General features: G+C 46.4%; 11 protein-coding genes across 11 annotated transcripts; 5 read left to right on the forward strand and 6 right to left on the reverse strand.

The window, feature by feature from the left end:
* Positions 1 to 419: 419 nt before the first annotated feature.
* Positions 420 to 2727, forward strand: BKA55DRAFT_533462 (uncharacterized protein; the record flags this gene model as incomplete). The annotated part of the gene is made up of 5 exons (XM_046189472.1): positions 420 to 965; positions 1021 to 1216; positions 1265 to 1423; positions 1475 to 1744; positions 1802 to 2727. The coding sequence occupies 5 exons, from the start codon at positions 420 to 422 to the stop codon at positions 2725 to 2727; spliced, it is 2097 nt and encodes a 698-aa protein (XP_046057649.1).
* A 316-nt stretch (positions 2728 to 3043) lies between these two features.
* Positions 3044 to 3845, forward strand: BKA55DRAFT_683938 (HAD-like domain-containing protein; the record flags this gene model as incomplete). Its single annotated transcript, XM_046198566.1, has 2 exons — positions 3044 to 3300; positions 3392 to 3845. 2 exons carry the CDS (start codon positions 3044 to 3046, stop codon positions 3843 to 3845), a joined length of 711 nt encoding a protein of 236 aa, XP_046057650.1.
* Positions 3846 to 5755: 1910 nt separating this feature from the next.
* BKA55DRAFT_552924 (uncharacterized protein) lies at positions 5756 to 7147 on the reverse strand. The gene is made up of 2 exons (XM_046191480.1): positions 6880 to 7147; positions 5756 to 6822 (listed from the first exon to the last, which is right to left on the reverse strand). Exons 1-2 carry the CDS (start codon positions 7053 to 7055, stop codon positions 5901 to 5903), a joined length of 1098 nt encoding a protein of 365 aa, XP_046057651.1. The 5' UTR covers positions 7056 to 7147; the 3' UTR covers positions 5756 to 5900.
* Positions 7148 to 7698: 551 nt separating this feature from the next.
* BKA55DRAFT_496972 (uncharacterized protein) lies at positions 7699 to 9815 on the reverse strand (the record flags this gene model as incomplete). The annotated part of the gene is made up of 7 exons (XM_046186416.1): positions 7699 to 7878; positions 7935 to 8165; positions 8218 to 8901; positions 8955 to 9135; positions 9190 to 9213; positions 9269 to 9687; positions 9735 to 9815. The coding sequence occupies 7 exons, from the start codon at positions 9813 to 9815 to the stop codon at positions 7699 to 7701; spliced, it is 1800 nt and encodes a 599-aa protein (XP_046057652.1).
* A 1005-nt stretch (positions 9816 to 10820) lies between these two features.
* Positions 10821 to 11505, reverse strand: BKA55DRAFT_552926 (uncharacterized protein). Its single transcript, XM_046191481.1, has one exon. It carries the CDS (start codon positions 11319 to 11321, stop codon positions 10941 to 10943), a length of 381 nt encoding a protein of 126 aa, XP_046057653.1. The 5' UTR covers positions 11322 to 11505; the 3' UTR covers positions 10821 to 10940.
* Positions 11506 to 12124: 619 nt separating this feature from the next.
* On the reverse strand, positions 12125 to 12925 carry BKA55DRAFT_683942 (uncharacterized protein; the record flags this gene model as incomplete). Its single annotated transcript, XM_046198567.1, has 1 exon — positions 12125 to 12925. The coding sequence occupies one exon, from the start codon at positions 12923 to 12925 to the stop codon at positions 12125 to 12127; it is 801 nt and encodes a 266-aa protein (XP_046057654.1).
* Positions 12926 to 13482: 557 nt separating this feature from the next.
* Positions 13483 to 14907, reverse strand: BKA55DRAFT_552932 (beta-lactamase/transpeptidase-like protein). Its single transcript, XM_046191482.1, has one exon. The coding sequence runs from the start codon at positions 14715 to 14717 to the stop codon at positions 13578 to 13580; it is 1140 nt and encodes a 379-aa protein (XP_046057655.1). The 5' UTR covers positions 14718 to 14907; the 3' UTR covers positions 13483 to 13577.
* A 1321-nt stretch (positions 14908 to 16228) lies between these two features.
* Positions 16229 to 17027, forward strand: BKA55DRAFT_552935 (uncharacterized protein). The gene has a single exon (XM_046191483.1). The coding sequence runs from the start codon at positions 16318 to 16320 to the stop codon at positions 16675 to 16677; it is 360 nt and encodes a 119-aa protein (XP_046057656.1). The 5' UTR covers positions 16229 to 16317; the 3' UTR covers positions 16678 to 17027.
* Positions 17028 to 17627: 600 nt separating this feature from the next.
* BKA55DRAFT_533468 (voltage-dependent anion channel) lies at positions 17628 to 18955 on the forward strand (the record flags this gene model as incomplete). The annotated part of the gene is made up of 2 exons (XM_046189473.1): positions 17628 to 18438; positions 18489 to 18955. 2 exons carry the CDS (start codon positions 17628 to 17630, stop codon positions 18953 to 18955), a joined length of 1278 nt encoding a protein of 425 aa, XP_046057657.1.
* Positions 18956 to 19493: 538 nt separating this feature from the next.
* On the reverse strand, positions 19494 to 20781 carry BKA55DRAFT_632804 (cytochrome P450; the record flags this gene model as incomplete). Its single annotated transcript, XM_046196970.1, has 4 exons — positions 20702 to 20781; positions 20579 to 20647; positions 19930 to 20529; positions 19494 to 19876 (listed from the first exon to the last, which is right to left on the reverse strand). The coding sequence occupies exons 2-4, from the start codon at positions 20619 to 20621 to the stop codon at positions 19494 to 19496; spliced, it is 1026 nt and encodes a 341-aa protein (XP_046057658.1). The 5' UTR covers positions 20622 to 20647; positions 20702 to 20781.
* A 1092-nt stretch (positions 20782 to 21873) lies between these two features.
* BKA55DRAFT_552941 (OsmC/Ohr family) lies at positions 21874 to 22873 on the forward strand. Its single transcript, XM_046191484.1, has one exon. It carries the CDS (start codon positions 22168 to 22170, stop codon positions 22747 to 22749), a length of 582 nt encoding a protein of 193 aa, XP_046057659.1. The 5' UTR covers positions 21874 to 22167; the 3' UTR covers positions 22750 to 22873.
* The last annotated feature ends 3665 nt before the right edge of the window (positions 22874 to 26538 follow it).

Here is a 26538-nt window from a genome sequence, read left to right on the forward strand (position 1 = left end):
TGGGTTGAAATGAGCTTGGTGATTGGACTTTGTGCTAGCTTCCTGCATAAGCTGGTGCGCTAATGCTGCAATATCCACTGGAGCTGAAACTGGATCATCCATATTTGCTGGCCGGCTGCCCATTTACAGAACGTGACAGACATCTTCAGCGGAGGAGGCGATATCGCGAGCGGGGTGTGGTTTCTACGTGGTCTTCGCTAACGGGCAGAGTCTCACCCACTTATCTGCGTATTGACAGTGAGTTGCCAGTACAATTTACTTCCGAAAACGCGCATTGCACTCCATCTCGTTGTTAGCGGTCTCCTGACTAGTGTCAAGAATCAGGCTGTGCTGATGCAATGGGGCTGAGTTTCTGATGCGCCAATATCCCCATTACTTCCTCTCAGCCGCATTCAAGCTTGTTTGCCATCGTCAATCTCATGGCAGATAGACGGAATACATCGCAAGGGCTCATAAGACGACAGTCTTGTCTCGAGTTCATTGAAGAGCGTCTTCCCGAGTTTCATGAGGCTTTTGCCAACCCTGATGTACGATTCAGCACAGCTCGGGGACGCTTTGAGCCAATGAAACGTGATCAAGAGACCGACGCTGGCACTGCACAGCCTGGCGAACATGATCTTCCAGATATACTCCCTGATAATACCGAAGAGGATTCTGAACGGCGACCTTTCTGGGAAGAGATGCTTCCTGAAGCAATGGAAGAGCTCAAGTCCACGCGCGATGAACCCAAAAGACTTGTTGGGACGACACGCAGTATTCGCGACTTGTCAGGATGGGTTGACATAGTGAATGTTCTTGAGAAGGCGAGGGCGAACTATTATAACTACTCGGGTTTTATCGGCTTCTGGAAACGGTCATCGCACAAAATGGCAGACCATGTTGACGATGGGAAGAGACTTCTTTCACTTCTTCCAAATACTGATTACTCTTCAGTAATCCACTGTGTGTTTGACATCGTGTTTGATGTAGGCTTGCTGGGTTCATATGTTTCGATAACCTGAAGCGGCTAACGGAAGATAGGCGGCTAAGAGGACGGCCAAGATTCGAGAAGAGATTGAGTCGAGCCTTCGCCAATTTCGTGAAAAGCTAGAAGACGTCGAGGCTATAGTTGCTGTTTATGAGAAAGAAGAGGATATCTTCGCTGCTGCCAAGAAAGTCCTCAGCTCAATGCTTCAAGCCATCGAGGATATCATCGACTACTACTGGGCAAAGAAAGGTAGCTTACACCATATACTTGACAATACATCTACTGACATATAACAAGGCAAGAAGATGCTTCTGTCGATGTGGCAAGCTGATAGCTACAAGGCTGATCTCACAGGATGCCTGGAGGATCTCAACTCTAGCAGCTCAAGACTGATGGAGAAAGCCAACATCGGGAGCTTCCGTGAGCTTCGGTCAGTGAACATCAAGGCATCAGAAGGTCAGTAACCTGGCAACCAGGATTTCATCAAGAGCGACTAACACTAGCTAGGAATCGACAAGCTGAAGCAACTTCAACTAGACCAAATGAAGATAATGAAGGAGCAAACAAGACTTGCAGATGCCCAGTCAGAAATGAATCAATCAGGCCGCAAAATGGCGGCTGAACAACAGAGAATCGCTTCAGCCAACGAACGCAATGCTGCCGCGAATGAACAAAACGCCGCAGCTAATATGGTCAACGCTGCCACCGCTTCTGATGCCATGAATGCATTCATGAGACTATCACAGGAGTACCTCACCAACCTCACTGCTTTGAACGGTTCGTGCTCATTTCTGCATTATCCATACAAGCTTCACTGACGTATATATATGATAGAGCAAAAAAGGAAAAACGCTCGACTTGCAGTAAAGTACACCCGTCTGCACACCCAACTCGAAGCGGAACGATCACGCAGTCGAGACCGAAGACCATGGGTTGGTCCAGCACGTATATCACAAGCTCGACTTCTACATATTCTCAACATGAACTTGGATTTTGACCTCTCTGCAGTTGATAAAGTCGATATGGCGGAGATATCGGACTCAGCTGCGCTCGTGAATCGTCGGGATCAAGGGAGAGCTGAACATTTAGTTGAGAGTGCACAGTTCAAGCAGTGGGTCGTCAGAACGAGTTCAACGGAACTTCTTGTCCATGGGCACATGAAGCCAAGCCGAACGAGCGTCACGCCCCTGTCTCTGTTTAGCGCCGCTATTGTGCGAAGCCTGCGCCAGGTTGATCGTTTTTGTGCAGTGGCTTTCTTTTGCGGGCAGCATACTGACCCGGATGATCCTCTCACCGGCGGAATCGGGCTCATCAAGAGTCTCACGACACAACTGCTTCGTCAACATCGCTTCGATGATGCTGATCTTGATAAAGTTGCCCAGGAGGTAAATCTGCCTCTGTTGAAGAGAGGCGTCGAGGAACTCTGCCAGCTCTTCACCGTCTTAGTCCGTCGCCTACGCAACGACACAACACTGTTTTGTGTGATCGACAGTGTTGAAGTCTATGAAGATGAAGACATCATGCAGGGCATGCATGTCGAAAAGGTGTTGTTTGAGATACTGCAGTTGACGGATGACCCAAGGCTGAAGACACATGTCAAGATTCTTTTCACAAGTCCGACAGACACGAACACCATCAGGAAAGCATTTAACGAGATGGATATCCTTTCTATGTCTGAGTCAGGGCGCTTGAGTTTGGATAAGCATTTTAGTGATAGTCGCTTTGCGAAGCAGGTCAAGGGGACCATTGAGAGTCCGTAGCGTATGGAAAAGACTTCTGCTTTGTGAGCATTGTGTCATTTTATTTTCTGAGTTCCTTTAATGATTGTTTTGGTTGGTGGAAACGCTATGCCTTGAAGGTCAGGTGGCTGTACAGAGCTAAGGTTGGGGAGATAACTTTCAGGATGGCGACATTGAACACCATCTGCCAAGGTTTCTGTAAACATAACCTTAAGCACTTTTACATACTTAAGCCCGCCCTCTCGTCCAAATCTCTGAGTTTTATTTCATCCGCATTATTTCTTCAATCTTCATCCCAACAGAAATAGCAACCCAGGGCAAGACCGAAACACCAGCCATGTCACCACCATCGCCCAGTACAATCTCCACGATGGAGTCTCAACCTGTCACCATGGTATTCTTCGATCTTGACAACACATTATTCGATCATAAACACTCTCTATACCAGGCCATGTCCGCCGTACGACATATATCGCCGCTCCTTCATGATATCCCGTTGAAGGTGCTCATCGAGAAGTACAACGAAGCACTTAATCATGCCTACGACAGATATCTCCGAAATGAGACAGCATACGAGGATCAAGATGCAGAAAAGTTCAAGCCTTTTTTTTATGAGTCTGGGCCTTAAAGAACCGGACTCTCAACGCATTGAGCATTTTCGGGATGTGTATAAAACAGCATACAGAAAGAATCGAAGCGCTATGCCGGGAAGTATCCGGACCCTGACTAGACTTCGGGAGAATGGTTATCGCACTGCTATTATCACGAATGACCAGACCGACAACCAGGTGGAGAAGGCTAGAGCCATTGGTGTGTTAGATCTCGTTGAATGCATCACCACATCCGAAGAAGTTGGCCATCCCAAGCCTGATGTCAGGACCTTCCAGTATGCTTTGGAAAAGCTGGAGGTGAAACCATATTGCGCGTATATGGTTGGCGATTCTGTCGAGGCTGATATCAAGGGTGCTATTAAAGCGGGAATAACGCCTATTCTGTACGCGCCTTCTTCCAACAGCTCATTGGAAGTCTTGTTTGAGAGGGAAGTTCCGGTTATTCGCCATTTTGACCAGCTACACATGGTTTTGGTGCTCCCGTTGAAAACCATCTTGAACCGAGTTTCCCCACACCGAGACAGATGACGATCTTGACACATTTTGTCGCGATGTTTACGGAGACCCAACTTTAGTACGACGAGAAAAGAGAACATGTCCGGAGGTGGAATTCCCGACTCCATGGTAACCATCATCTGAGATATTGTTCTCCTACAATCAGGCGATATTAATGCCTTTCTTCAGGGCCCTCTTAGCCTACATTCCATTTAGTAGGAAGAGGGCACTTTGCAGGTGTGACGCGCTGCCACCCAGCCCTTCGCAAATACGCACAGCCCTGTCAGTAATTGCGCATCATGGAGGACTTGATTTGAGGCTAATTAATGGTTAAGCATTGGATAGAGAAGACCATGATAGCCGTTTGGCTTTACGTTTAGCTTGCATTACTGTATTCCGGGAGTATCTTTGACTTCGAGGAGTTTTGGTCCATTGTTTGGAGTTCAAAGGGAAAATGCGTTTTGCACATATAGATAGAGAGGCATTATTACTGGAATCGGAGAACGCTATTACTACCAATAACACCACTCAGTTCAATGCCTGTGATTACGCTATGACGGGCTGTATAACATGTGGCTTATACATTTACCTGGTTTTCTATGTATATAAGCCTACCAGATATCAAGAGATGCAAATTCTGAAAAAAGAGAAGAAAACAAGAAAAAGAAAAAAGACGAGTATTCGTTAGATTCTGGGGAGCCCATATTATTCCGGATGTAGCTGTTCCAAGCATAGCCACTGCAGCAATTCAAGTTAGAAGCCGGCAGTGAGTTCCCAATAGTGCCATCCGCCTGGCACGCTGATTCAACGGAGGCCAGAGATGCGGAAGCAACGACAGCAATGAGAGAAGTGACGCGCATTGTTGGTCGAAGCTCAAGATTGAACGAGAGAAGTAGGCCGAGTTTGAATCTCGTGGACGTAAATGGACAAGTTTTACAATACTTTAAAGAGATTGTGCGAGTAGTGATTGAAGTGACTGGAGTGATATACATACCTATTTCTGCAAGAAAGATCCACATCTTTGAGTTATTAGTTATTCATAAAATACGGCTTTGCATAAACTCTTTTTTACTACTTATATTCATTATGGCTGGTGCCCCCATCACTCTATCTAACTTTAGCAACTCCGCGGATGATATTATATCACCGAAGTTCTAGCAACGCATTATGTTCTTCAGTGACAGGACCTAATAGAGTTTTCCCCCTGTCTCCTTAATATCGGGCCTGGCTTGAAATCCCGACTCATCTCCCTCTAGGGCAGAATTGTAATTAACTACTGGATGATTCCAAAACCCAAGGCGGGGAGAACTGGCATTAGTGGTCCAGGATAACTATGGTAACGTAGGAGTTATCGGCGAATACTAAACTAGGCTGGACAAGGATGGCATCGGCAACTCCAGTCCAGTAAGGATCCTGGATCACTCGACGGCAGCACGGCCATGAGTATTCTGGGTACAAGACAGACTTTCCATTACGCAGTCCAAAGAGGGCAAATATAAATCATGAAAAAGCTGCCCAGACGGTAAAGTTGAGCATGAAATCAATTATGAGGTCTACGAACTACAGACAGGCTTTAGGGTTCCAAGTTTGCAACGTCACACAGCGACGACGAGTCTGACAGAACAGCACCTTCTACACGGTGGAAGTACCAGACATCTGGCACGCTGCGATCGATGCCACACAATGTTTTAGACCGCCAGTTGAGTTATCTTCTATCGTCTAATCGACGGAGAAGAATTGATGCCCCTTCAACACACCATCTTATCTGTCGGTCTCCGCGGGAAAACTCTAATACCTAGTAGTTGGACGAGCCGAGCATAGTGGAGCATTGTAACTACCGGCACGTGGACCTTTTGGCTCGAGGTCACGTTGCGTATGGTAATGGTGAAGTGGCGCTTCGGCCGTTTGCGAGCCGTGCTAGCCGACAAAGTTGCTTACATAGAGATCGGCTTTATAACCGAGCAGGACTAACAAGTCATTCATCAAGTCCATGCCATGCTAGCCGACAGGAAAACCAACGAGAGAGTACTATTACGAGACTTTAACATCTAGACCTTTTCTAACCACTATGCTAGAATAGTTATACCCTTACATATTAAATCCATTTGCCTTTAACAGCGCGTCAATTGAATCCGTAATATCCCGCAGCGCAAAGTCTGTTCGATTGCCCGCCATCGAAGGGTTCATCTTGTTGTCGTAGAACAACACGCTCGAATAGATGCGATCACCAATCTCCCGTGCAGTAGTCTGACTAATAGCCACCGAGGCAGGTTCCAACTTCCTGTCAACACTCTCTATGAAGCCCACGAACTTTGCTGTTTTCCAGCCATCCATTGAGCTGAACACAGAGACTCCGGTTGTTTTCTTAACAAGGATATCTTCTGCCTGGAGTAAAACTCTTCCGCCATACCTATGAGGCAGGCTTAGGGAAGCTCCGGCGGAAAAATTGTGATAGATTGTCTGCGGGATAACAACTGGTGACCTATTACCGCTGTGAAGAGAGAACCTGACGAGCTGATGGTTGGTATTGTCGTTAGCGATGAGAGTATCGTGGAAGCGAACCACTCCTCCAAACCCAAAAGGGCGCGGAGCAGTGGCTGGTTCGCGGACGTAGAAAGGCGAGACATGATCCTTGCGGTCAATGTGAAGGATACTGGATGGATAACCACCATTAACATAGAGGTCTCCAGAAAGGCCATTATCAAGGTCAATAAACGCCCCGTATTTCCCCTTGGTGGTAGTCGTTAGGTTGATCTTCTTGATTGCAAAATTGTTCAGATCGACCTTGACGACAAAGTTATCGCCGCTCACATCGTTTCCCGCAGTTAGGAAGAACTCGTCTGCCTCAACGACAGCAGACAGAACGTTATTTGTGGCGTCAAGAACAATACCAGAGAGTCTTTTGTCAGAAGCTTGCAAGGCGTTGTGGCTTATTCCTGGGATGGAAACAACTCGCTGGATTGATGAGCTGTAGGGGTCCCATATGACGATGCTCGCATTATAAATCGCGCTGTAATGCAAAGAGATTAGTCCAGAACTGCTTACTGAACGTCAAGGGGCAACATGCCTGAGGTACAGAACGCAACGCTGATTATCCCACCGATAGTGAGATGGGTAGAGTTGGAACTCATTTTGAATCAAGATATCGCCAGAAATTGGGGGGCACGTCGGAGTTGCGCAATTAGAAGCAAAGGCTGCTGAGATCAAAGAGGTAACCAATAAGGAAGGGAACATATGCTTCATACTGAGTTGTTTTGTTCAGCGGCTCTTTAAACATGGGGTAGCAACAGCATGGAAAGGGGGAAAATTAATAGGTATTTCTAAGGCTTCAAATTGAAAATCTTGTTTAGAAGAAGTAGTACTTATACACATGTCGAGCGCCTGTCACTTTACGGATAGTCCGGAACCCTAAACTCTAAACATGGGTCACCAAAATTTCACGCAACGAATGCCAGTCTCGGAAATTGATCACCAAACCCTCTCCTTAATACACCATTTACCGGACGAGAATGCCGAAACTCTATTACCTAGAGAAACTATTACATACTGAAAATATGGAGGCAGGTTTGATTAGTGGTAAAGAATAGGGTTTCAATGCTCTTCTAGGCATCGATGGATGAGGGTGTCCTGCTGCTATAATGGAGGCATGCGAAGAGTATCCTACTAAGGAAACCGAATAAGAATAATTAAACTATTGTAGAGACCTGGAACCTGTGTAGCCTCTCCATTACGGGTGATTTTACAATAATTGGATGTATGGCTTGGCTGGCAAAATCATTGAGTTATAACTATATATAATTAGTTATATATAATAAGTCTAGAATAGTAAGATGTTTTATAATACATAAGAAGCATATATAAGAAGTGTAATAAGAGACGACTGAGTTTACCAAGGGGTAAAAGCTCGGCAAAGTCTACCATCCTGTCGCTGGACCCAATCCTCACTTCCAACACACTGAGGACACCACAAGAGGCCTTCAGGGTCGTACCTCTCCTTGATATCACGCAGTCGTGCGTAGTTTGGTCCCCAGAAGGACCACTGCCAGCCAGGCTCGATTGAGTTTGCCTTGTTTCTAACAGTTAGCCAAGCGCGTCAGGCATGAGCATAGAGTGCTATTTTACCTCGTTTAAGTATGCTCCTTGGACAAGATCCAATTCCCTCAGCAATGTGAGTTTTCTATATGTCACATCGTGAACAATGTTTCTGACTTCAGTTTCGTTTGTTGAATCACTCCAGCTTTGGCCTGTGATCAGATGGACGGTCGCGTTTCGCCAGGATGGATTTAAAGAGTTGTTAACAGGCTTAGGGCTGATGGTGAGGGTGCCAGATATAGAGAGGTTAGGCAAGCCGTTCTATCAGTATGTTAGCGCTCTGAACGGGGCAGGATCATGGGAATTTCTGTACCAATGGTGCTTCCTTCGTAGGACCAATCTTCTTATATACAGCTGCAAATTCTTCTGTCTTTTCCGTGACAGTCTGTCGTGAGATCAATCGAGAAGCCCTAATGCCATAGCCTGCACTGACCGTCCCAATATCCGGTAAAACCTTGAGCAGTCCTTGCCAAGTGCTGACTGGAATTTTAGTCAAAGACCAAGTAACGGTACTGTTGGATGCTTCAAGCATCTTTCTGAAAGGTTCAAGAGCATTGTCGTAGGTTTTGTTGGAAATGTCAAACCCCATAAAAGATCCACTGAAAGTCAATGCCTCGGCTTCAGGAGGACCTGTAACTGTATAGTAGCCATGGATACCAGCATCTTGAATTGCAGGGAAGAGCGCATGGGCATGAGCAATGACTTTGTAGAACTGATCCTCCGAGGTTTGGTGCTTGGCTCTGATGTCGAAGCCTCCGATAACTAATTTGGGTGCGGGATAAGCCTTGACAGTTAGCTTTGTAATGACACCAAACGTGCCACCGCCACCGCCGCGAATAGCCCAATAGAGATCCTGGTTTTGGCACTGATTGGCAACCAAGACTTTACCGGCTGGAGTGACAATCTCTGCCTCAAGAATGTTATCCGCTCCTTGGCCGTATTTGCCTGTTGCAAATCCGTGACCACCTCCAGTGGCCCAGCCAACAACTCCGACATCCTATAGCAAAGGTCAGTCTAGTAAAGGCACTACGGACGACTGCTAAGACTCACATTGCTGGTACCGCCAACCGCCAACGCATTCTGTGCTGCCAAAGCTTCGTTCATCTCTCCATCTTGAACCCCGGCACCAACAGTGGCTGCCATACGAGGACTTGGGGCGTCCTTAGCGTTGGGGCAAGTAAGGTTAAAATCTTCCCGCAGCTCGATGCTCTTCAGGTTATGGGTCCAGATTCTGATAAATAGGTTAGCATTGAGTCGCGAAGTATTGAATTACGGCTCCACTCACGATAGACTGCTATTTCCCAAGTTTCTAAATTACGTTAGCATGTGTTCACACATAAAAAGCGATGCTGATCTTGTTTTACCTTCCGTTACCAGCATGGCCAGTGTTCTTGATGGCCAATCGTATGTTGTGTTCGGCAGCGAACGCCAATGCTGCTACAACATGACCTGCCGTGGTAGCGTTGACAACGTAAGCAGGAAGCGCTCCATTTGAACAACCTCGTTTGCCAGCCTTGGGATCGCCGTAGATGCTAGTTCCGTTCTCATAGACTGGAGTGCAGCCAGCATTGGCCCATTCGGTGTGAAGACTGGCAGGATCGCTAGAGTGGAATTTTGACTGAGACCATTCTTTAATAACCTTATCACAGGCTTCACGGCTGTAGCTAGGGTGGGACTTATAGCAAACAGCACCTGGCGGAATATATCTGATCAGATGTCCGTCAACCGTTGAGTTCAACGAGTTCCAGGTTCTTGTAGAGGGCCAACAAAAATCGTGAGTTGTCTAATACACTGTTAGAGAGCAGATAAGCTATATGTAAAGTAACTTACGCATCGACATTGGTCCTCTGCAAGTCCAGACGCAACAAATGATCCTACCACGGCAAGCGCGGGGAGGTATAAGAGGCGCATCTTAAGTTTCTCTGGGCAGCGTGTACAAAGATTGAATGAAACATTTCCCTAAAGCGAGCGATTCCCATTATATATCAGCGGAAGCTGATCCCTGGTGTCTTAACTGGATACGCTTGACGTTATGGTACATAATACGCGGAAAAGTCAATACGAAGATTAGACAGATACGAAAATCTCAGCAAAAATACGAAAATAGATGTATTAGGCTAGCATCGCCTCGCAGCTGACGTCGCCCTCTGATAACCAGGTTTTAGCGTTTCGGGCTGTGTTTCGAGTCAAGTTATACCAAATGCGGAACTTCTGCCAAGTTATGTAATACGCGTATAGGCGGCAACACGTAATCAATAAAGCTAATACTCCACAGTCAAAGAGCAAGCTGATTTCAAGGCTGTTGTACTTCCCAAGGCATAAACCCCCTGCAGGAAATTCACATCTGCAAATTTAGTAGGTCTTGATGCTGGGTAAAGTGATTTGTCAGGCCATTTAGCCATTAAGTAAATAATGAAACTTTACTAAAGAGTGATGGCCTAGTGACTGTATAAATGTGGTTAATACCCTTTTGCTATTATTTGAGGATTACGATGAGGATAGGGATCCTAAAAACAGTACCAGGGTACCATTTCTGTCATTCTGAATAGATCGAGTATTGTATGGCGATCCTAATTCAAATTGACGAAGTGCTATGGGGTTCATATAAAGTAAATACAGGGTCATCCGTGGTATGACAGACTCTTGGCCAAGCAGTCCGAAACGAGCCATGCTTTTCGCCAAGACGTTGGGACAAACTACCCCTTAAACCGCCATTCCATAGGAAATCATTATATAAGAAAAATAAATTAGAAAGATGATCTCACTTCGGGAGTATGATTGCTGTTATATACACGTATTCTGCTCTTAGTGTCAACGTTGAGCTGGCAACGCCGAACTGCAAAGTTTTATCTTATTATGTAAGTATATGCATAAGTGCCAAAATGCAAATCTTAATTCTTTTGTCCTATATTTCAGGCAACCTTTTATATTTATCATATTATTTTATCAGTATATTTAGTTGGAATTATCATGATACATCTGCCGTTGACGGATGGAATTTACAATCACACCATAGTGACCGTACCAGATCCACCATTAAAAGTATCCAAACAAACCAGCGATCATCACCACAAGCAAAGGAGGAAACACCCAGTGCTGTGTCTCCCCACCCCCAATAATAATGCGACTCACAAAGCCATCAGTAATAGGCATAGCCAGCGCTGCACTCAAAGCCTTGGCCATCAATCTCTCCTCTCCTGTGGTCCAGATAAGTGAGATCAACACGCCGACAGTGATGTTGCGAATGCCCCAGATTTTCATAAGCGCGAGACTAAATTTCTTCGCTAGAGGTTCGGTGGGGATGGGAAATTCGAGGTTTTGAAGATGATTGTTTGGGCGGAAGGTGGCGTTGAGACCGAGGCCGACTAGCATGAGGCCTAGACCGAGACTGCCGTTGAAGATGATTGGGTGAGACATTTTGATGATGGGGGGTTGTATGTGTATTTGGTGATGTGTAGTACGCTTGAAGCAGTAGGATTGAAGTTCAGTCTCTGGAGGGACTGGAATGTTTTATGATTGGTAAGAAGCTTATATGGGAAAGTGTAACGAGATGGTATTATTGTCGGGAAGGTATTAGCCAGTACTTATATACCGTTTTGACTTCTTGGTCTTACTACCAGCTTCCATTGCCGGCTGATTTATAAGTCAGTCCTAATTATGCAGGCTCGCGGCAGTGCTCATCATGATCCATAGAGTAAGATCTTAGCCTCGATAAAAGTTGCTTGCTGTGGGGCAAATGCGCCTTCGGTGGTTGATCAACCAATGATCTCGCAGCGCAGTTTCTCCAAATTCCATGCTGATCAGTTTACGGATTTCGCGTTTCGGCTTCGGCCTCAGAGGCGATCATTTCTACTTAACTCCATGCCTATAGCTAATCAGTTGCACATTGAGTAACTATTATAAAAGCTTGCAAGTCTATCTCTCATTCAATTGCTTTGCTATTAGCTTTGCGTTTTTTGATTTGGCAGTTGCAATGTCAGAGAATTCATTAACTTAATCCACCAATGAAGACTACCATCACCTTTATGAAACTCCATCTTACCATTGTCAGAGACAATAACACTGACTCCAAGATCAATATCAGTTGGCACCCCCCACTGCCTTCTATTGCCAGAACTCTGATCCAACATCAGCTGTCCATTAGGAGAACACTCCACCTGCGCATCGTCCGAGTCAACAGTTGCAGTTGAGTCCCAACGCCAAGTTCTCTGATCAACATCCTATACCCCAAACCTTCCACCCTCAAAGGCAAGTCTGAACTTCTTACTGGGAGATTCAAGGTAGGCACCCGGAATCAGGAGTTCTCCAGGTTTCAGGATGTCCTGTTGACGTGGCCCGAGGTTATTGATGGATCCCTGGTACACTTGGACGATGAAAGGATGGGAACTAGTTGTAGGTGTGTCTCGATAGTTCAGAAGAGCGTAGAACTGGCCTTGGTCGGAATGGACCTCGAATAGTTGATCGGATGGGGATTGAGGCTCGATATGGAAGGAGTAGTCAGGAGACAGCTTCAGCGTCCAAGTTGCAGCATTTTCAGTTGAACCCGTTGCTTCAACGTAATAGATCGGAATCCCGACAAGTGATTTGTGAGATACAGAAATGTAGTAGTTGATATTCACGTTGAGTAACCGAAATGCGTTGGGCTTTGAGTCATTAGTGATGATCGGGCCATTGTTAGCAGGCTCTAAGTACCACAGCTGAGTAGTCTGCCCCGCGGCCCAGGCCGAGTGCATCGGGCCATTGAGCGGTACGCTCTTCAGTCCGCGTGCCTCGGATAGACTAATGCTGGCGGGAGTCGATTGAGGGTATCTACTGAATATAGCGGACACCAGTCCATACTGTTCAATTCCAATAACGCGTTGCAATTCTTTGTCTTGCGCATCGACATTGGAGAGAACACGACTTATAGCAGCTGGGCCGTCGGGGAAGTTGACCTCAGTGTCTGGATACGCCGCGGCAAGTCGAAGAAAATGAACACCATTCATCTCGACTATGATGATCTTCATCAAAGGCAGTTTCATCTTGCAGTAGAAGTCGATGATATCCTTTGCCTAGACAATGGTAACCTTTGCTTCTCTGTCAAGACAGCTGTTCTCACCCTGCCCAGCAACAAAATCGTGAATAGTCGCAAGACATTGAGGCATGTCGTTCTTGACTTCAATAGACAGATCAACGAGACGCGCGCGAAAATCTGCGCATTGTTTCTGCGACGCGGCATCTGAGCTCTTAGCTGCAGTAGCTAGACCCTTCAAGCAGTCAAAGTAAGAGTCATGCAATGAATTGATGCTGGCGACATTTTGCTGTATGGCAGCAGTGTCAATATCGGCATCAACTTGAGAGATTTGTCCCTCAATTTACTGAAGAGTATCTTGAACCTTTTGCAGCCCGCTCAGAATTTCATCAAGTTTGGCAAGCATCTCTGCGTCGGCTTGACCACTGTGGTCGCCCATGAGACTGTCCACGAGCGAACTGCAGATGTGCTCGACTACAGCATCGCTGGCCTTTTTGCCGAGATATTTCAAGGCGGCGCCAAGGAACTCAGATGCAACGAAAGACATTGCGGTGGAGGGTAGAATGAGGGTAAGACTAGAGCAGAGGGGAAGACAGAAAACTGTTTATTGAAAGATTGATGGCCAGAAGAAATAAAGATGAGAATATCCTTCTCTTTGGGCATTACTTCTCAAAAGCTTGATAAATGGCCCTTCCATAAGCTTCAGCCCGATCACTACTAACAAGTCCACCACCCATCTTATTCATAGCATAAGCAATCGTCATACGCTTATCCAAATCCATGATAATAGTCGAACCACCCCAACCACCCCAGAAACAGATATTGCCCTCCGGGATCCAGGGAAGCGCCGGAGAAGGTGTCAGTCCATAGCCAATACCAAGTCTGAACGGTAGTCCGAGGACCAAGTCTTTTCCAGCAAACTGTTCCTGGAAGATCAACTTGATTGTTTCCTCCGATAGGATCTTCTTGCCTCTGGTTGAGCCTCCCAAGGTGATTGCGGAGAGGATGCGGGCCAGTGAGCGAGAGTTGGCGTGGCCGTTCACAGCGCCCAGCTCAGCTTGTCTCCAAGGCCCGGTGTTCACAGAGTTAGGATCGAGTGGTGGGTTAAGCAATGTCTTGGCTTGGACAGATCCCTCTTCAAACTCTGGGGTAATTCCTGAGAAGTCCGGGGGAACGATTGGAGAAATGCGGTCCCAGGTTTGCTCAGTAGCGCCAATCTGAAAGTCGGCATCCAAGACACCCGAGATCTCAGTGTCCACAAACTCGCGTAGTGACTTTCCAGAAACACGCCTGATCAACTCCCCAAGAAGATGCCCCGAACACAAAGCATGATACCCAGAAGCCGTTCCAGGGGTCCACCACGGAGCTTGCCGCGCCAGCATCGCAGTAGCTTTCTCAACATCATAAAGGTCTTCAGTCGATAGCGGCTCTTCCCAGCCTGAAACACCAGACGTATGCCCCAGCAAATGCTTGACAAGAACATCCTGTTTGCCGTTCTGCTCAAATTCGGGCCAGTAGTGCGAGACGCGCTGATTGACGTCGATCAGTCCTCTGTCGACGAGGATGAGAACCGCGAGACTGGTGATTGTCTTTGTGCATGAAAACACATTGACGATAGTATTCTCTTCCCACGGCTTAGTTCGCTTCTCGTCTGAGTGTCCACCCCAGATATCCACCACTTCTTTGCCATCGATGTCAATGGTAATTGAAGCACCAATCTCTTCACCTGACTCGATGAACTTCGCAAGAAGAGAGCGAACCTCGTGGAATTTGGGGTCACAGTTGCCATGAATCTCAGTCATCTTTGCTGTGTAATGGTCTCCGGGTTGTGATTGGGTGTTGGTATCTTTGTCGAGGCCTCCTTGATCGGTTCCTTGGCTTGTAGCGACTTTATACCTGTAGGCCTTCGAGCTAGTGGTGAATATGCCGAGGCATGTTGATACCGTAGTCCCGCGGTTTATGGGGAAGCTAGTCTAGAACGCGGGGTACACCAGGCTAATGTGGAGGTGTTGTTTTTAGTTACTTCATTTTGGTCAAGCGGGCTGTGATGGGGTCCACAAAGCAGCCCAATCTAAACAAGCATTTTGGTTGGCGCAACCTGCCCATGGGGTGCAAGGCTGTAACGAAGAGTTGGATTCTGAAGAAGGATGAAGCAGGCCATCTATTCGTGTAGGGCCTCTCGGTTAAGCATAAGGTTGGGGCATTCTAAACTGATCTGATCTTGCCATGGCGCTCCTAACCGGTACCCAATCACTTAAGCTCATGGAGTGCATGGCTTGCATATCAATCAAGCATCGAGACCGTTCTGGAGAAACTATCTTGTTCTGGCTAGCTTCGACTTGTCAAGCCTCAGATTAACCTGGTCTAGCTCTCGCTCGGCTTATAAAACGATCAATACCGTCTCACGTCATTAATTCTGGAGTTAAACCTTCAATTGGTTAATTAATCGTCGCATCAACTACAGAAAATAGCTTGAGCATTAGAGATGGACTTGTTTGTGAGCGCAAAGCGAGTAAATTAGCAGGAAGATGACATGCAAATGTCGGAAATATCAAATATCTGGTAGACGTTATGCTTTGGTAACTGTAAGCCTCTATCAATTTTCCCTTCGGTTGTAAGTTGTTGAGATAACCCGCCCTGGTCATGATTATTTTAGACTATAGTGGCGATACGTATGAACTCTTGTTAGTGCTCGCAAGCTCACTCTGTATGACAACTCTGTGGATCGAGTGGACGAATACTGGGATGAACCGTTGTTGGATTGACAGTCACGACGGTGAGTAAATCACTTCACAGATTTAACATTACTTTCATCCAGACCAGCTTATGCCAAGACCAGTGCCTTCAGCTAGAAGATGGCGGCCCTCGCCTTAGATTATGGGTCCCTTTGAGGACGAAGTGCCGACGAGGCTTGCGGGGATTGCGACCAGGGGCACAAATGAATTCGAGAGTAAAACAGAATTTGAGCCGACGTAGATGAGCGAAAGCATTCAGTTCACACCTTTATCTGAATACAAGATGAATCTTGGAGCGGTGATTGAATCCGCGAGGATATGCCGATCTGATTGACATGAAGATCGCGTGCCACGCAGAAGCGTCACTAACGGACTCTCGGGGAATATCTGACAAGGCTAACGTCTTTGTTTAGGCACCCAATTCCATGTCAGCAAGATTGATTGACTGCCCTGTTTCTTGGAACCCGAGCAGAGGTGGGGTCAAACATACGTTACCAGTTGGCTGAATAACGCTCCGAAGCATCCGAAACCCAACATGATTCGCCATATTCAGATGGACAAGCGAATAGCAGCGCATCATCTCAATCAGCCCAACGTCTTGTGATCTAATAAACTACCTATAATATGCGGGGAGACGCCTCACTCTAATCCAACCTGTCATCCTTTGATGATGCCACTTTTCCACCTTTCATCTAGCCTCGACGTTTTTTTCAACTATCATAATACACCTAGTATAACAACCATGGCAAAGACAAAATCTAGAATTCAGCCGTTCATAGAGGCTATTCGTAATGCCAGACAACTCATCTTCACCGTCATTGTCATCGCCATTTTCGCCATTGCGTGGTTGGTTCAGGGTGGTTCGATTGACATGCCAGAATGGACCAAAGACATGCGACATCTCGAGGGGGACGACTGGACGAAATATGCAGTGATAATCATCGTCGCTGTCTGTGTGGTGTTTGCGCTTATGATGGCGACGGGGATAGCATTATTGAGATCGGATAGTGCTCATGGGTATTCTTAAGTACGCGGAAGCTACGGAGGTAGGAGATCTGTTGAAATGCTTTTGTGCGGGATAAACAACTAATTTTCACAGCATTAGAGACGTTGCAAATGACGATGAGAATAAATGTCGATTTGATTAATGAAGCTATGATAGAAAGGGATATATAGCGAGCGATGCCTTTATGTGATTCAGGGATTTGTATGGTGGGAATTGGAGTCGAACTGCGTCACTGCGGTAATGATAATGAGATTCCCGCATTTGGAGGATCTAAGTGCCGTCATTGGCTATAAATAATAGAGTTTAGGTCAATTATTGTTCATCAGTATTCTTAGAAGTCATTTTAATGATCCAATTATGTTTTGTTCCTACTTTTCTGTCTCTATGCATCTCCATTCTGAGCGGAAGCAGAGCCTCAGATCTACATTGAAAAAGTTATCTTGGCAATAACAACTAAGTAGATACCTGTATCTGTATGGGATATATAAGGCGTGGCACCCTCAAGCTGAACGTAATGGATTCTGACCTTGGCTTCTTGGACTCGGTTGTTTGCCAATTATCTTCATTCTTTATCCCAGCAATAAAATAGCAGTTTATATCAAGTTACACTGACTTTTAACGAGCAAATGCTCTATGAGATTCAATAAGCTTAGTGACATACTTGTTTTGGAAATGCAGAAAAACAGATCCATGACTCGCTGGCATCTGTATCTCATCGTGCCGATTGCCGTTTCTTAGCCTTGGCTAGCCAAACAACTTAATCTTCAGTGGAGTTCTAGCGGAGTTTTAGTCCCAAATTCTGATCAATTAGACTGGGTCTAACTGTCCGAGTGACGACATCTTGGCCTGCGTCACGAAGCCAAGAATTAAAAAATCAAGGAAGATATTATCTGAGAGCAATATACATAAATAAACTGTCCGAGATGTGATCGCGTGGGTGTACATTCTATACGAAAATTGTCGCGATCGAAATGTCGCAACCATCCAGCCCGCAGTATCATGCAGGGGATGATACACGAACCCTCAATGGTCGCCCTGTAGACCTAGAATCTGGGTCTTCAGCACGCGATAGAGCCCTTCCAAAGAACGCACCTCGACCTTTAAGTCTAAAAGACCGCGTCGTCAGAATAACATGGAGTTGGTTCCCTTGTACAATGTCAACAGGCGGGTTAGCCAATCTCCTCGGCGAACAACCCTACACATTCACCGGTCTAAAAACTATCGGCAAGATCTTCTTCATCCTCAACCTCATGCTCTTCATAACCTTCACAGCCCTAATCATCGCGCGCTTCGCCATGAAACCCCGCGCATTCTCAACAAGTCTCCATCATCCCTCTGAATCCTTCTTCTTCGGCGCTTTCTGGGTCTCCATTGCATTAATCCTAACGGGCGCACAGTCTTACGGTGGTCCAGAAACAGGACCGTGGTTGACTACTGCTATGAGGATTGTGTTCTGGATATATTACGCTTGTGAGATGGTGGTGGCTGTGGCACAGTATCATATTATCTTCGAGACGGAGAGGCTTGATATTTCGGAGGCGTTGCCTGGGTGGATATTACCTGCGTATCCGTTTTTGGTGACGGGGATATTGGCGGCGAAAGTAGCGGGGAGTCAACCGCTGTGGAGTGCCGTGCAGATTATTGTTGCTGGTTTGATGGGTCAGGGACTTGGATGGATGCTTGCGCTGTTTATTTATGCTGTTTATTTGTCGAGGTTGATTCAGCATAAGTTGCCTGATGCTTCGAAAAGGCCTGGCATGTTTATTGCCGTTGGACCAACAGGTAAGATATCCTGATCGATGAATCCTCTGTTCCAATGCTAATGAGTTCAGCTTTTACATGCGCTGGTCTGATTGCACTTGGTACAGAAGCCAAGTCCGCTCTCCCAGACGACTTTCTCAGCACCCCTAGTATTCCGGCCGGTGAACTCTGGTCTGGCATGTCAGTCGCAGCAGGACTGTTCATCTGGCTCATGGCAATCTGGTTCTCAGCCCTATCCGCGATATCTGTTCTTCGAGCCGTTCAAAGGATGGAGTTTAGTTTGTCCTGGTGGGCACTCGTCTTCCCCAATGTCGGTCTCGCTCTTGCGACTATCAATGTCGGAAACACTCTATCATCGAGGGGAATCAAAATCTTTGGATCAGCTTTGACTGTCCTCTTGGTTGTTCTGTGGTTCATCTGCACGGCTTTCCATATTCGAGCCATCCTCAGGAGGGATTTACTTGCCGTTGGGAAGGATCTTGATGTTGAGTATGTCAACAAACAACATGATAGAAAGGCCGAGAAACAAAGAGATTAGTCGCCTGGGGCGGATCAAGGTTTAGATACTACTGGATGATATCGATTACGGCTTTTAATAGTATGAAAAGCATCGTCGCATAACCTAGTCTTGTCCTGCTTTGCGTTTCCCAGTACCCAAGCTACCCTTTTTCAAGGGTTTTAAGGTGTTTGTCCGAGCCCCATCGCATGGGAGATCCAAAGAATAGCTCCGGGCTGGAATGTGGAGTTCTCCGACATGGCTGGGCGATCACCCGCGCGGCGGTGTCTGCTACGGCTTGGCGTCGTCACTGCAGCTCAACGTGTGACAGCCCTAGTGCGTGAACTTAACATTGTTATCTGAGCCACAATAATGAATGATGGTTGGATTTCGGCTGACTAAGGCCATTGCAAAGCTAATATATCGAATTTGTCGGGCTCCCGTTTGCTTCTACCAGACCTCCATCTATCTAGACATGCTCCGGGCCAAGCCGTGTCATCTAATGCTTCTTGTCCTTAAGAAGGATCTCAAAGTCTGGTTCCGGAGAGCACTTTCACACGTCAGAAAAGGGCTCATCGACTCAAGTTTTCAAACTTACCAGCACTTCAAACTCGATATTCGCAGGCCTGCTCACGCCATCAGGCAACTTGATATCATAGTTCATCAACAACTCCGCCATGATGAGCTTGATGTTGATAGCGCTCAGATACCGCCCTGGGCATGCATGTCGTCCAAAACCCCAAGACAGATCATCTGTCCCACTGCTGGAGTACATGTACTTCTTTTCCTTACCAGGAGCTTTGCGCCATTTATGAAAGCGAAGGCCATCGAACTCCTCTGGATTCTCATACAACTCGTGGTCCTTATGGATGGAGCAAGTGTTGATTTCCAGTTTGGTGCCTTTGGGAACGAATGTCCCGTCTGGGAGTTTCATGTCTGCGATAGCTGCGCGTTGGAAAGTTGCTATGGCCCGTTAGCTCTTCATGAGCAAGTTGTAATAGCTGGAGCGAGCTTACTGAGATCAGGTGAGTTGAAACGTTGGCTTTCTTTGAGAAAGCTGTCAAGCTTATCCATAGCCACCGTCGAGTCTTTAGTGAAATTACCATTTTGATCTCGAGGCACAGATTCAACTTCCTCTCGAAGAATAGGAATATACTCCGGATGAGCCACAAGGTCATAAATAGCCTGCGTAGTCGACGAAAACGTAGTAACAGTCCCAACAGCAATCAACGTCATCTGATGCAGCAACTGCAGCTCAATATCATTCGCAATAGGTTCATTCCTCCCATTACTCAAATGATCCAGCATAGTAGGCGGATCCTCCACATTACCCCCTTTCTCCTGTCTCTCACGCATAGAAGCCATGACTCGTTTGCGACCTTTTGTCCATTGATCTTTGATTGCTGCGCGTTCAGGGATGAATCTGTATATGAGGGGTCGGAGCCAAGGATGCCACTGCTTAAGAGCGCGAATGCAGTCGAAGCATGCTAGGACGTAGCCGGTAGATGCTTCGAGCCATTCTTCGTCGAGACTGGCGGCTGTGCCTTGGAAGACGCGGGCGTTGTTGGTGGCGATGAGGCGAAGTACTCTGTCGTGGACTTTGACGGGAGTCCAGTCTGGTCGCTGGTTAGTAAGGCCAGAAGTGAATGTATTATGGAGATAAACCTTTGTATTTTCCGAGGATATTTGGCATGTTCTTCTGTACCATGCGATGAAGTAGCGGCGTGAAGGCGGCTGGTGTCATGAGTCCATGTTTATCCAGAGGCTTCTAGCAGGGAAGTTACTCACAAAGCGACCCAGTCAGATTGGCCTTGATAGCATGAATCACATATTCCGTGGGACCACCAAAATGTGTATACTCGATTTGCATATCCTAGGTCAGTCAGTTCATGGATCCGATCCTGGTTGAGCCTGTTACACTGACATTATCAATGGAGACTTTGAAGCTGAGGGCGGGATGACTCTTCAGTTCATCAAGAAAGCTAGGTGGGATGACAAGCTTGACCCCTGTTCAAATGTCAGTCCAGCCGGCCACGTATCAGTCGTGCGCCTCACCATCCTGTGTATCAAGTCCAAAGACCTCATTTTTGAACTAAGCCGTCAGCATTTAGCCTTATCTGCAACAGTCGTTGCCATACCTTTGCGTAGCCCTTTGCCATGACCGCCCGAGGGTTGAAGCAATACTCAAGCGCCCTCTGTCTCGCACTCTTGATCTCATCTTGAAGGAGTATCTTGACCTTGGGTGTTCCGGTCGAGCTCCAGAATCTCAAAGCGACCAAGAGGATGGAGGTAAAGGCCACGAGTCCAGCGGCAACTAGCATCGGCCACTGAGCATTGTTACAGATTGTGCCGGTTGATTGCTGAAAAGGAAACTTGACATCCATCGTTGAATTGCTTGCCATCGCGTAAAGACACTCTTAGAATTATTGGTCTGGACTCGTTGGTGGACTTTACGGCGACCATCACGGCAAGAGGTTCCACGTCTATTATATGCCATGCATTCTTCCGTTTCCATGTGAAGTCGGCAACTGTTTGCTTCCACTCGCGACGCTAGATATTGTTCCTCTTGAGGTCACGGCACTAGACATTGTTCTTTTTTGTGGCTGAGTTTGCAATTGACGCCTTGGCGACGCGACGGCCACCAACAGCCACATTAAGCCCGATAAGTCTCTGATTGTTCTAGAAGCAAAAGCGATTGTCTTTTATTCTGACTTTGCAACTGGTTGCAGTTCATTTAGTAATCAACTCGGCTTTCGGGCTCAGTGAAGATGGCTTGTCGTTCTTTGTCGCGAAGCTTTCCTTGGTAGAGGCACGTTTGGCTCAAGTGGTCCATAATTCTAAATCAATTGACCAATCAAACGAGAGCAGAGCTGACCCAATCACGTTGAGATGTACCATAGTAGCCTTCTCATACGTAGTACGCGCTGACCTTCTCTGACATTGCATGTCTTGTCTCTATACTTGCTTCCTTTTATCTTCTAAAGAGCATCGTGATAATAGTTTAATTACATAATTCTCGTAAAATAAATCCATAATAACTTGTTGATTTACATTCTACGGCTCGGATTAATGACGTACCGAGTTGCTACAGAGACGCGACTCTAAGGCTCATGGTGACGTGGTTGACTGGACTAAATTTGCTCATGACTTTAACGTCATAGAACCAAAGTCAACATCACAAATCCAAGTCTTTTGACACCAGTTCTCAATTCAATTCAGTTCACAAACAATTGAAGCCGTCCAAATCAGCCATCATGTCTCTCCGCATCTCGCAATCCCTCCGCCGCGCAGCCCTGCGCACCAGCCCATCGACCCTCCTCAGAACCTCAATCATAACCCGCCGCTTCGAAACAACCTCATCCGAACCCTCCCCCAAGCCCAAAAGGCGCATGACCGACATGCCCGTCCTCTACTCCGCCCACGCCAAAGTCGTCGGCGCCCGCAAGGGCCACGTCGAGGCAGAATCCCTCAACGTCGACCTCACCATGTCCAAAGCCCTCGGCGGTCCCGGCGACGCAGGCAAGACTAACCCCGAGGAGCTGTTTGCCGCTGGCTACGGCGCTTGCTTCCAGTCCGCCATGAACGCCGTGGCTGCCAGGGACGGCATCACCATGCCTACTTCTCCCGAGGACAGTATCGTTGAGGCGACGGTGCATCTTGTCGGTGATATGCAGGAGCTTGAGATGTGTCTTCGTATGGATGTGAAGATTATGGTTAGGGGTTTGGAGCAGGATATGTTGGAATCGGTTGTCACGAAGGCTAGGAGGGTTTGTCCTTATACTAGGGCCGTCAATGGTAACGTCTGGACGAACTGGGAGGTTGTCAAGATGGATTAATTAAATAACGAGGAAATTGTATATTAGTAACCATCCTAGCGCGGTACTGCCCTAACTTATACCGTTCACATTGTTGACTTAAAGAGAAGAATAAATAAGGTTGTACTTTTTACTTGCTCCAAGCACATAAATCCTGCACAGAATATGGTTAAGGTTATAGCTCACTTCTACAAGAGAAAGAGGTGGCAAGTGTGAAATAACAAGTCTCTCAATCCGGCCGAATCCTGAATGTCTTACAAGGCTAACTCATTGAAAAATCTGCATATCGTATTTGACATTATGTTTTTTTTTTCAACTGTTGAAGAGACATATAGGAAATGCGGCTCTGCGCCATAAGATCCGTCAGTGATCAACCTAGGGTAGCTGATTGGAGATAAGATAAGAACAATCACCCCCTACTTCACAATTACTAACACTTACTTATTGCGCCTAGAACATTTTTAATCCTCTAGTTCGCAATAATGTTATATCTAAACTTCCATCATCCTTCCAGTATTCTGAGACATTGCTATTATTCTTACTGAACTTACACAACATATCCTCCATATCAAGATGGAGCTCAAAACCTTCACTACGATTCATCACCTCAATCTTCCAATTGATGTACTTCGATCTGCCTCCGATGCTCGTACTGATTAGTGACATTCACATGCATCAAAGGGCCCCGTTTACTGAATCACACCCTTGATATACAATAAACGAGATCTTCGCTTTGGTCTGGTCATATTGGGTAACATCGCGCCCAGTAGACTCGATTCAGCTGATTTGAGCACCCTTGCCTGAACAATCCGATCAAAGTGAGATTTTAGACCAGCCTCACCTGAAGGCTGAAGAGGGGAAACAATTGGCATGTGCAGGCCATAAATAGGTATCCATATGTTTCCGAATGGGAAGTGTTAGGCGGATGAGCCGACTCCCGGCCGAGAAGCTCCGGCCCTTTCACTTTCACGAGCTCAGGCCGGGGGTAAACTCTCTCTTCTGGGCCTCAATCAACGTAAACTGGTTACGGCATCATCCAGACCTCCGTATTCAAGCGGTGGTTAGCTCACAAAATGAGGCTCTAGGACTTCAGTTACAGGTATTATTTCACTGCCGTGGACCCGAAGGCTCTCGGTGTACATTTCAGCTCTGGACAGATGCATTTCCGGGGTTAGTCGACCAACCTCTTCTTCGTCTAGTCTTTCACCATATGCAAGATGCGGTGGTATACATTTCCAATAGTTAGTAAAAATATGGTCTCACTCAAGCGAGATGACGAAGCCATGTTGTGGGGGTAATGCAGCACCGGATGTCGGTGGTCAAGTTACAGGGGTATGATCAGGAGGTTTTGGACTCTGAGTTGAAGCTTCAAAGTCTAGCTGAGAGTGTCTAGTGATAGTTTATTTCGCCCCTCTTCGTTTAACCTGTTGCTAGTATTGTCTTGATGTTTCCTATTGACCCAAGACATTCAAGTTCCGAGCCTTGGTGTTTAGTCCTCTGCCGAAACGGCCCCGACGAGGCGTTACGAACGAATGTTGGACATGCATGGTAATGCAATGCATTTAGGGTCGTCAATGGCTATTTGCTACTATCGGATCATCGCCACGTCTCACTGCGTACCTGATTAGCGACACGACAAATGGGTTACTGGGTCGATCATCCGGTAATACGACCCTCGCCCTGTAAGCCCGTTTCAATGTGCGAGGCTGGTGTTACAATAACAAATGCAAACGCCCAAGTTTACGCGACGTTTCAATTTCCCTTCCTCGGAAATATCTTCTTCATCACCGTAACTTCGCATTGATATCCAAGAACAGATGCAGCAATTGATGATCAGACAATGACGAAATCAAATTCACTGGTCCTTTCTCCATCTTAAACTTCCAATACCCTGTATATATCCTCCAAATCAGGTCTATTGAAGAGCTATTGGCATGGCTTGCAGTAGCATAAACCTTCTCACATCAACCCCGCCACCAAATCTGTGGCGAGGAATTATTGGCCGTTTTTCTCTTGTGGCGCTCTCTACGGGCCCTGATCATACCCGAAATGATCACCGTTGGGCGCACTAAGAGCGGGTGTTCCTTTCCACTACCGTCAACGTCGTTGTTGAACCTACACACAAGAATTTTTAGATCCCCCGCAAAGCCACTTCTTGGCCGTTTTTCTCAGATGAACTGGACATTTGGGAATAGCTTATTATCTACAAAGTCCTGCTCTTTTAGGAAATAATTATTGCGTGATTCTGAAGTAAACGTCACTAATGCATATTTGTTGGAGTCTAGATGCAAAGATCAATCTGAGACTAGTGCACTGATCCATCGACGCCTTGACAATCCCCATACTTGCCAAGTTTCGTCTATCTCTGCCCCTCGACCCTAAGATCTTACTCCCATATTAAGGCTGACAACAATCAAGGATCTCAAGCCCAGGTACCAGTTTCAGGCACAAAGAGCAGCGTGCCTCAAACCGCGACGCCGATGACCCGACACTTTTACTAAGTGGCTTCTCCTACGTGGCAAGGCGGCTCAACGTGGTATCACCGGAAAATGTAACGGCTAGTCTCGATTTAGTGCAAGCCATGCTTATTACCGTGATGGTCAGAGCTAGTGGGACGAGAGGCTCTCGACTGTTTGATTGCCGTTCTCGTCCTAGACGCTGGAAGAATTCCTCACCAAACGTTGCCCAACTTGGGCCTACGCTAAGATGGAGCTCACGATCCACAATACCCCATGTTTTTCACAGATCAAACAAATGTATGGAGAAAACAAGAGTCTTTGCAGGATCAAATCGCCTATTTTGGAGTACTAAGGTTGACTAAAGGCTATGTTACGACCCTCTTTTGTCCCATCGGCCAAGCTTATCATCCCCAATCCATCATTCAAAAGCAGTGTGAGAAAAGAAAGTAGTTACAGCTAACGAGCGTAGATACAAGACTCTGGTAGTATGTACAAGACACTCTCTTACTCCTTGAGGAACTTGTAGCCGCCGCGCTCGCCACCCTTTCCGCCCTTGTAGATGTTGATGTTGATGGTCACGGGCGCATTGAAGTCAATTTCACGAATGCACATTTAGAACTGGGTAATTGTGAGTACAGCGCACGAGGGTTGGGTATATAGTACTTACGCCGCTGTTGTTGTTGTTGCAGCAAATGACCTCTGCATTGCAAAGCTCTGAGTTGGAGCAGGTTTGAACTGCAGGGTGTTAGGTCAGTAGCATGGACAAGGGAGGAACAGGTAATCATACCGCTGTCCGCGCTGTTAGTGCATCGTAGCGAGATAGTCCGGACTCAGAACCGCTCACTGAGATCTGTGTTATAAAAGAGGTAGAGAATTAGAGATAGACTTAATCCTTATAGCTTTCCTATTAATAATTTATAAGGTTTAAATATAAAGCTATTAATTAATAGTATTATATATCTTTCTCCTAGAAAACCTTTTATTTACTTTTCTCCTTTATAAGTTGTAAAATAGCTATAAATAAAATCAGTAAATGCTATCAATATATATAGAAATATTATGCTGGCTGTCTTACCTCGCCTAGTACATTAAGCGTTATATATCCTATTTATAGTAAGCTATATAGCATGCTCTAGAACCCTAGATTTCAAGAGCTAGTAATTAAGAACGTTAGGCAGATTCACTGTAGATTGAATAAAAGCTCCAGAAACTATTTTTATTTCTCATCATTTTCTCATAGAACTAAACAAATTTCCTTATAAAGCATAAAAGGAGCGTGGGTGGTTGGGAAGAGGTTATCCTGGCCAGAGCTATCCCCTTACTCGAACCGAAGAAAGAAATAATCCAACTG

This window comes from Fusarium redolens, assembly GCF_020744475.1.
Source record: "Fusarium redolens strain MPI-CAGE-AT-0023 chromosome Unknown BKA55scaffold_1, whole genome shotgun sequence".
Lineage (NCBI taxonomy): Eukaryota > Fungi > Ascomycota > Sordariomycetes > Hypocreales > Nectriaceae > Fusarium > Fusarium redolens.

Coding starts and splice junctions, on each gene's coding strand:
- BKA55DRAFT_552924 (XM_046191480.1), bottom strand. CDS start 7,055: ATGAAGCATATGTTCCCTTCCTTATTGGTTACCTCTTTGATCTCAGCA. Junction 6,823..6,879: donor CGTTGCGTTCTGTACCTCAG/GCATGTTGCCCC, acceptor TTTGCATTACAG/CGCGATTTATAATGCGAGCA.
- BKA55DRAFT_552926 (XM_046191481.1), bottom strand. CDS start 11,321: ATGTCTCACCCAATCATCTTCAACGGCAGTCTCGGTCTAGGCCTCATG.
- BKA55DRAFT_552932 (XM_046191482.1), bottom strand. CDS start 14,717: ATGACTGAGATTCATGGCAACTGTGACCCCAAATTCCACGAGGTTCGC.
- BKA55DRAFT_552935 (XM_046191483.1), top strand. CDS start 16,318: ATGATGCCACTTTTCCACCTTTCATCTAGCCTCGACGTTTTTTTCAAC.
- BKA55DRAFT_552941 (XM_046191484.1), top strand. CDS start 22,168: ATGTCTCTCCGCATCTCGCAATCCCTCCGCCGCGCAGCCCTGCGCACC.